The following is a 9,970-nucleotide window of genomic DNA, read 5'->3' as shown; positions in this document are numbered from 1 at the left end:
AAATACAATTTAAGATAGTTATTACTCACTTCATTTTATAATAAATGTCATTTTTTTTTTACATAGGCAAAAAAAACTAATAAATATATATATATATATATATATATATATAAATATTCCCTTCATATCATAATAAACGTCATGTAAGAAGAAAAAATAAATTTCAAAATAAAAAACATGGATGAAACTTGGAATTTGTGACCAAGTTGGAAAGCAACAAGTGGTGAAATATGTGACCTTAAAATTTGAGGTTTGATGAATGATTGAAGGCATACAGTAAAAGCTACTATTTGTGCCTTTCATCTTCACCTCATCATTTTCATCGTCCTAACCCCAAGTCTAACCTTCACTTTTGCCTTTTCAAATAAATTAAAGAGAATATTGGATTATAATTTTAATAGATTTTAAAAAAAAATTGTTATAAAAAAGTTTAATGATATTAAGTTAAAAATTTTCAAATATAAAAGATATAGTAATATTCAATCAAGAAAATTTGGATTTTTTAAGAAATCTATTAAAATCTAACTTTTTTATTTAAAAAAAAAGTCTTGATAATAAAAAATATAAGACTTTCGATAAATTGTTTTAAATACCGGATTTTGTAAAATGTTTTAGCATAATTTATATGAAATTTATTCATTAAATAATTTTATTAAAACTTTTGAGATTTCATATTTTTTCTCTTCTATTTTTACTTTCTCTTTCTTTTCTTTTGTTTTCTATCTCATTTTATCATTTTCTCTCTCTCTCTTCTTTATCTATTTTTTTTTATTCATATCTCATTTATCTCTTTTTCTACTTCTCCTATCATTCTTTTTATTTATCAATTTATGTATAATTTATCAATATTTATTTTTAATTACTAAATTTTATAGTATTACAAATTCATTTTTTTTAGAAAATCCTTTAAAATCTTATAATATAAATCCATCAAAATTCATTAAAATTTGAATTACAAAGTTTTAATTAAAATCCTAGTTTTAAAAATCTTAATTTTTTTTTAAAATCATGACATTCCTTATAAAGAAAATTAAAATTCACAAGACTTTTTCATGCTAAGATTATCTTTCAAAATCGCATTCCAATACACATTATAAGCATATTTATTCAAATTCAAATTTAATAAAACAAGAATATCGACAGCTTGAAGCTAATTTTTAAAAAATATAATTATTTGTACAGCAATTCATATTTCATACAATAAATAATACATTTAAAAGAGAGAGAAAAACGTGGAATGTAATAAAAATATGAAAAATAAAAATAAACACAAAAATATTATTGTATAAAATGTTTTATATATATATATATATATATATATATATAAAAGTTATTATATGAATAATACAATTCTAATTATCATTTGAAGGATATTTTTTATCTAAACAAAAACATTGACAACTCAATTTTAAATATTTAAAAGTGATAAATTTTTTATTAAGAAATTATTACATAAAATATAATAAATATTTATTTTCTAATAAAAATTTATCACTTTCAAATACCTAAAATCAATTTTAAAGACCGGTGATAACATTTTTTTTATTTCTAATTTGTTAGAATTACTCAATGTGTGAGATTATTACAGGATAAAGTGGTATTTGATATTATTATTGATTTGTTAGAACTCACTATTTTTTAAGGTTGATATTGATTGCCTGAATTATTAAAGTAAGACTCAAATTTTAATAATGATATAAAACATTACTTATATTAACTTGCCCTAACTTTAATGTTGACATTTATAATATTATTAAGTAAAATCCAATTTTAATTAAATAATAATAGTAAAAGAATAAACATTGTACACATTAATAGTGTACAGAAGTTTTTCATGATAACTAAATCACAAACGGTTATGATAAATTTGTTAAACTTTATAATAATCATTTTAAAATTTATTTTAATAGTTGTTTTTATTGATTGACAATTAATATAAAACTTTTAATCTTAATATTATTACATGAACTATTAAAATAAATCTCAAATTTTCATTAGTAATAACACCAAAATATCTATACTATTATAATTTATGCTTCTGCTTTTTAAGAGATAATTTATACTTAAGTTGTATCCTTATTTTAAAAGATTTTGTGCATCAACAAGCTTATAATGTGAAAGTATTAAACATATTTTATTAAATAATATTATTTGGTTACAATGTTATTAAATAATATAAATTACTTTTAAAAGTAAATATTACATCATTATATAATAAATACTTTCATAAAGTTATTATTTTTTTATTACATGTCTATGTTTTATTATCTGAAATGTAATACGATATTGAAGGCGAAAATTCCTGTTAAACAATACTTACATCGATATTTTTAAAATTGGATCAGTGATTTTTTTTTTAATAATGTTCAACCATTTAAAATAAAAATATATCAATGATTGCTAGCCATGGTTGATTATCTTTGTTACGATTGAACAGTGATTGAGTTGTTAAATATTATAAAGTGAATATTATTAACACAAATATATAAAAATTTAAATATAATTTAGGAATCAATTAGTATAATAAAGAATTGACTTTAATATAAATAAGGAATGGTGATGGAATAGTAGTGGCAACAATCTTTAATAAAATATTCAAATCTCTTAGTAAAAGGAGTTTTTAGAATTTTTTGTTCAAACTAATTAAGACCAAATCCAATCTCTAAACCGTCACTGATTCTCGACCTGATCTGCACGTAACCAGATTATTAGTCGGACCAATAACCCCATCTTAATTTCTAGAAGTATGTTTTTATATGCATAAATTTTAAGATTAAAAATATATAATTAATAGAATAAAATAACGTTAACACAAATTAGCTCATGAAGATTACAATAATGGTAATTACTTGCACTTACTCAATCTCCAAATCACTGAGTAAATCCTAATGATTCTTTAGAGACAATATAATAGAAATCGGTAATTAATTCTTATTTTAAACCATTTCTGTTTCTGACTTCTGAGTTATAAAATTATTAGTCCAACTTTTAAGACAAAATCGTTTTCAGAAAATCTTTTTAAGATAACACATAGCAGGTCATTTACAGGTGCTGACCTAGCATATCTTATATATAGCACACTAAATTGATTTTATTAAAAACAAAACAAAACAAAACAGATTCCGATAGAATTGATTTTGAAGTCAAGTCGAGTATTTTTATTTTAAAAAAAGTTAGAAATAAAACATGGTATATAATGTTCTATCCAACAAACCTAAATTTGTTTTAATTCATAATCAATTTTTGGCCTAAAATAAATTCCTTTACCCGAAACCAAACATCTAATATTTACCTCAAATAATATTAACTAACATTTCAACGTGATTCTAGATAATATAACGTGAATCTAAACACTCACTAAGGATATGTTTGGATGGCCTCAACTTGAGTTTAGGATTCGAAAATTATTCTCTGTTTTAGGCTGAAGTCTCATTAAAACTATTAGAAGTAGCTTTTGCATGTCATGTTATTTAATTCATGTATAACCTTATTATATGCATTGAAGTGATATGCAAAGATGGTTGAACTATCATACACTTTTTTAAGCCAGGATATCCTTTGTCTAGAAGTCAAGAACTAATTTCTTTAAGTATTAAAATTCATTTAAAGAGTTGATTTATTCCATCAGATGCTTTTCCATATATACATAATTAAAGAACAAGATTATCTGTCAATTATAATTATACCACACTATGTTGATAAAACATGAGTTTTATACACTTCTAGTTCAGATGTTTGTGCCTCTAGGTTCTCACCTTTGCATTTGCTCAACTACTAATCTACCAAGTAATGAGGTCTAAGCTTAGTTCTCTACGAAAAAGTTGCATGAAAAATCTTTAATTAAGTGAATATTAACATTCAAAACGATTAATTATGAACTGCTAATCATTAAATCTGGTATTTCATCATTTGCTAATGCCCCAAATTCTACTGCCATTTCTATAAAATCATTTTCATTCAAAATTAACTCTATAAACGCATATCCAAACACACAATAAATCAAAACTTCACAGTTGAGAATATGGTCCTTCAAAAACCCAGTACCAGTATTTCATTGACAAACTCAACTCTGAACAATTCACATTATTCTAAACAACCAGCCCCTTTACTCCGATTAAAATGGAAAAAGAAAAAGACAACAATAGAGACCAGATTGCAGAAACATCAGGTGAAAGTAAGGGGAAGGTTCAAGGTTGCAGTGATGATTAAGTTCAACATGAAGCTAAATAGGAAAAAGACACATTAGTTAACCAGCCATAGGATGGTTAGAAATATACTCAATAGCAAGATGACAAGAGTCAATTTTATCAGCTTCCTTATCTGGGATCTCTAGCTTGAACTCCTCTTCTAGAGCCATTACAATTTCCACGTTGTCCAAGCTATCCAGACCCAAATCCTTCTGGAAATGTACATCTGGAGTCACCTGAGGAGCAGAAGAAGCCGGTAAACACAAGAACATATCATCAGCGATGCTTACAATTTACTAGAAACCTGTGTGACTGAATATAAAAAATGGAAGAATACACATCACAGTCAAACTAAAGAGAATGCTAGCAGCATTCTTATAACATGCTAAACACAAGATGAACAACAACAACAGCAAAAAGTTTTAAAAGCAAAAGAAATCCAAGCTCTTTGATGACACTGTTTAAAAGAGGATCCGAAAGACAATTTTGGAATTTTCTGAAATGAAAATCAGTTTCTTTAGTGGAGGAATACAAACATAGATAGTTTATACTGTATCCTTAGTGGCATACTATACCATGCTGCATTTCATTATGAGGTAAAATGACCTAGGGATGACACTGCTTCGGATCAACTTAAAGCATAACCTGGATATTTAATGAGTGGATTGACTGAGGAAAAGTTTAGTTGCTTCCAGCCTAGATTATCTCAAAGAGTACAAGAGAACCGAGAGATATTTAACATATACCTAAACATTTATTAAATTATGTATTATTGATGGTAATACACGAGGAACCAAAATTTTGGTGGAAAAGAAGATATTTGATAATAGTCTACAAAAACTAGGGCAGTAAAGAACTCCCCCAAAAAATGGATAGTAATTATTCTGATGCACTGTTTTCTCGTGCTGAAAAGTGAATGCAGGAATGAGGAAATTCTTATAACAACCCATGAAGTGGGAGGCATTGAAATCCAGGTGGGGTAAGGGTAAAGTAACGCTTAGTAGGCTGAAAGTGAACTAGAAGAGTATGGATATGTTTGGCTAAACTTCTCCAGAAGTACTTCTAGGAAGAAAAAATACGAAGAAAAATTAAAATAAGTTTCTTCATAAATTATAACTGTGTATGTTTAAAAATAAGTTTTTGGTGAAGTTTATATGATAGAACTTTTACAAATTAACTTATGCATAAGCTAATTTAATCATATGAAAAAGTTTATTTCATACTTCATATATTTCCCTCCCTCCCTCCCTTGAATTGAAATATCTAATAATTTACATAAAATCAAGAGCTCATAGACCCTTTCTTTTACATTTTATACATTCTTCATTTAATCATTTTAGAGGAGCCGTTCCCCAACCTAGAAAGGGAGAGAATACAGAGAAAATTTCAAAAGGCAAACTAACCATCAACAGCCTCCTCTCAATGTTTATAGAATACAGAACAGTTTGAAGTCACTTAAGTGGGAAGAAGGAGGGCCAAGGTCATGAAAGACCATCCTGAGCCCAGTAAGGAAATTATCTTGAATTTTGAAAAAGATTAATCAAGAAAATGGCACTTTTTAAACCAGGGTGTTTGGTAAATGAATTATGATATCACAATTTGTGTTGTTTATGAAAACAAATATGTTTGCTTTATTGGGGGGGGGGGGGGGGGGGGGGGCAGGGCGCAGAGTACCTAGAATAAGGATAAAAACATGACTAGATAAACGAGGAAAATAGAAAAGTGCATCAAAGCAAGGGGACAGTCTTCCAGAGTCCAGTCCTTCGCTCCTGTGCATATCAAAATGAAAATGCCTTTGTAAAAAATGAAAGCCTTTAACACTTCATTTTTCACCTTTTGCTCAAGAATGTGCGTTATATAAACAATCAAATGAGGGGAGTTCTAAACAACTTACTGAAATTGCAGAAATTATGTTTTATTAAACAATGGGAAGAGAATCTGGTTATCTGAATGCTTTCTGAATCAATAATTTTATATAAAAACGACAATAACATAGAACCCAAATGTAATAGCATGCACCACCACCACCACCACAACAAGAACAAAAGTCTTATCTCACAAGGTAAGGTCTGGCATGCACCACATGAATAAATTTATTGTCACAATGCCACATAGAAAACAACCCCCTCCCCAGCCAGGTCACTTATAAAGGTAAGACTGCACATCTAACACTTCTCCCACTGCATTGTGATAGGAGCCCTGTGGACCAGGTGATCCATTTAGGAAGATATTGAAGGAAATCATAATCAAAATACAATGGGGAAAAAAGTTTGAGATGCATTATAGCCTAGTCCTATCTAGGTTTTTCCACAACACCTGTCTTAGTTGAATAATATATCAGCTGAAAACAATAACAAAATTCGCTTTTTAACATGAAATTAAAATCTCTCACTAAGTCATCCACAATTCCCCAGGTGATCAAACAGACATCATCAGAAGGTCATTGAGCTAAACTATCAATCTTTGGGAAGATCGTCTTGGGTAAGACAGGATCGTGATTTGTGATTCGCATTTTCTACACTAGTTAAGAGTTAAGACTACCAACAGTGCCCATATGGTTACTGTCACTGAACTAAATTTTCAGACTATGTGAAAATCCTTAAGGTGAAATCAACAGAATGGGATACCCAGTTTTCACATAAACTAAATCACCAAAGCATTAAACAAAAGACAGATGGCTATTAAGGTAAATTTTCAAATTTTGAGAAGACCTTTTTGGCTCAATAAATAGAATAACGATTTGGGATATCCATTTCACATTTTTCACACTAATTAAGATTACAAAACCACCCAGGTTATTATTGGAGCTAAACTCTGGGGAAGATCATCAGGTTAAATCAACATAACAACGATTTGAAAACACATTTTTCATTTTCACATTAACTTAGACAACAAAATACAATTACAAACGCAACTTGGATAGTTATAAGGGGGACAAAATCATATTTCGGGGAAGACGGCCCTTTTAGCTAAACCAACAGACTATCCACTCACAATTAAGAACACAGTCACCACTCAGATAGCCATTGAGCTAAATTTCCAAACTTCGGTAAACCCTTTTGACCAAATCACACAAAATTGGCCAGGCAAACCCACTCCTCATTTTCCCCTACATTACCCAACCCAGATGGTGGTCGGTGAAAATTTCGAAACTTTGGGACAACCCATCTGGACAAATCAGCAGATTCACGATTTGGAATACCCATTTCCCGTTTCTCTTTTGTAACAATAGCGAGACAACAAAGCATGAAAAGAATGACAGAAGGGAAAGAAAAAGAAGAAACGGACCCTGGAAGGATCGACTTTGGGGAAATCTTTGACGACAGCGAGGACTCTCTCGATGACCTCCTCTTTGGAGAGATGATCGTCGCCGTGTGATGACATGGCACGCCATGGCTGCAGTCTTGGAGCAGCTTGGAGTGGCACACGAATATGGCGGAGTACGGCTGCCCTCAGTGCCATTTCTCTCTCTTTCGCTTTGCAAACGAATCAGTGTGACGAGAAGCTTTGGTGTATTTTGCAGCAACTAAATAACTAGACCCTGCATCTGCTTATTTACGTATAAACCTATTTCGCATAATCATAAAATAAAATAAAAAATAATTTATAAAAAAAACTACTCTTTTGATTTGCACAAAATTTACCAGCACAATAACTTTTAATTATATTTTGTTCTCAAATATTAAAAACAAATAAATAATTATATGTTTGTGGATGATTTTGTTCATAGGTTCTTTTTATTCGAACTAGCACAATTTTAATTTAGGTATGTTCGTGACATGACAAATTCGAAGACTTTTAGTGATAAAATCGTACAAACAATAAATAGAGTTAATTGATTAGGGTGTTGTTTTAGCATAACAGAATATTTATGCTTGTTGTTTTAGCATAACAAAATATCTATGTTAATCATACAATCAATTTCATGCACGTAAGTGTTAACATGAACCGAACAAATGACATGTATATTGACTGCAGAAATCATATCCTTCATTAGATGATAACAAAATTACAATTCGTAAGGATAACGAAACAGACTCAGAAGACTACACTACACTAAACTAGACTACGCTACGCTACGCTAAAAAGGAAAAAGAAAGATGGTCGATAAATCGTACCCAGCTGTCTCGTATACACGTGAGCCTTATGCGCAGGCGAGGAGTGCTTGTGAGGTGTTGTGGGTGTGTGATTTATGACCCTTTGCTACGAGCATGACTCGTCAATTTATAGATATTTGGAAAAGATAATTGTATATGACGTGCCCCAAAATGTGTAACTGCTTTAAACCTCTACATCGTGGCTCATTCTCGGACACGTCTTTTGATAACTCCTGGAACCGTTCATAACTTCCCCAAACCGTTCTGCAGTCTTTGACATTTATCCCATGATTTACTTCAACCGCTCTTAATCGTGTCTCCTTTAAGTTCTTCATTCTGAGAGGTTGCGAAGTATGCTCGTGTATGTCCGGATCCCTGGGATTTCGAGTAACCAACGAAAAGTAAACTTGAATGTTTCCTGATTTTTCTTGTACTTTGAGAGGTTGCGAGGCTGTGAGCCTTTTTCATGAGTAGCATCTTTCCTGGTTTAAGGATTTCGAGAGTTTCATGAAAAACGTCTTCGCGTATCTCTTGATTCTCTTTAGGCTTCGTATGTCTCCTCTTCAGAAACTTCTTTGTCATTTTTTGATCACCTAAGATTTCGAGAACCCCTGTATTTCGAGTATCTCCGAATTCTCTTTTCTGGTACTAAAACTATGATAATCATTAATGATAAGGGAATGATTTTTTAAAAAAATTTATTAAATAGTTTTTACATTTAAATTACTACAAGTGTAATAAAATTGGTTAAATTTATTCACTCTTATTAGTTAAGATTTGGGAATCGAATCTGAATTCTCTTATATTTTATATTTTTTATGTGGACTTACATTGAGGATAAACTAACTGGTAATTGTAACACTATGTTGTAATTGTTGTTTATTTAATTGAATATTTGTTTATATGTTGTTTTATTGATTTAAAACTTTAAGGATTGAGAAATCTTTATAAGTTTAGTTGTTTATAGTTGAGGTCAAAGTTGACCAAGCTTAGAAAAAAGTATATAAGATTTTTTTAAGACTTAAACTTCATAAGTTTATATTTTGATACACCTATAGTGAAATTTTTTATATATAAACATTGGAAGTAAAGGAGATTCTTCTTCCTTTTGACTTCATAGGAGCACATTAATCTTTCCCAGGAGCTCAAATTGTAGAAATTGAGTTGTGATTCAAAGCTTGAAGTGTTGAGAATCAAGTTCGATGTTGTCATACGACAAAAGCTTAGAGGTCTTATTCTTTTTTTTTCCTCGTCTTTGGGAGAATCGAGGTAAGAAAAGCTTGTAGATAAAACTTTATTGTGTTGCACATGTGGATTATTGTGTTGTTTTTGCCAAATTTATAGCTTTGATTGTTGAAATTGAGAATTGGAACTTGAATGTTCATGTTAGGGTTTTCTTGCTTAAAGAGTAGAAAATGATGATTGTTAAATCCTCTTGTTGTTGCATGTTGCTTAATTTTGTGAGTTTGAGTTATATATGATGTATATGTGTTGAATTGAGAATTGCAGGTTGGATTGAAGTTAGGTTTTGGTGATTTGAGTCCAAATAGCAATTCTATAGAGTATAGAAATCACCTTCACGTTGAGTGCAACTTCATGGCATCAGACATGAGTGATTTAGAGACCCTCGGTCTCATTGACATTGGGCACAGATGAGTGGCTTTGACTGTGAGTAAATTAAAGGTT

The 9,970-nt window shown here is 30.0% G+C and overlaps 1 protein-coding gene across 1 annotated transcript; it reads right to left on the bottom strand.

Moving 5' to 3' along the window:
- Positions 1 to 4,028: 4,028 nt before the first annotated feature.
- On the bottom strand, positions 4,029 to 7,725 carry MTACP-1 (mitochondrial acyl carrier protein 1). Its single transcript, XM_020362943.2, has 2 exons — positions 7,476 to 7,725; positions 4,029 to 4,423 (listed from the first exon to the last, which is right to left on the bottom strand). The coding sequence occupies exons 1-2, from the start codon at positions 7,647 to 7,649 to the stop codon at positions 4,247 to 4,249; spliced, it is 351 nt and encodes a 116-aa protein (XP_020218532.1). The 5' UTR covers positions 7,650 to 7,725; the 3' UTR covers positions 4,029 to 4,246.
- Positions 7,726 to 9,970: the final 2,245 nt, after the last annotated feature.

Source organism: Cajanus cajan, chromosome 4, assembly GCF_000230855.2.
Source record: "Cajanus cajan strain Asha chromosome 4, NIPB_CcT2T_4, whole genome shotgun sequence".
Classification (NCBI taxonomy): domain Eukaryota; kingdom Viridiplantae; phylum Streptophyta; class Magnoliopsida; order Fabales; family Fabaceae; genus Cajanus; species Cajanus cajan.
The sequence above is the reverse complement of the archived record's forward strand: the minus strand, read 5'-3'. Positions and strand labels throughout refer to the sequence as shown.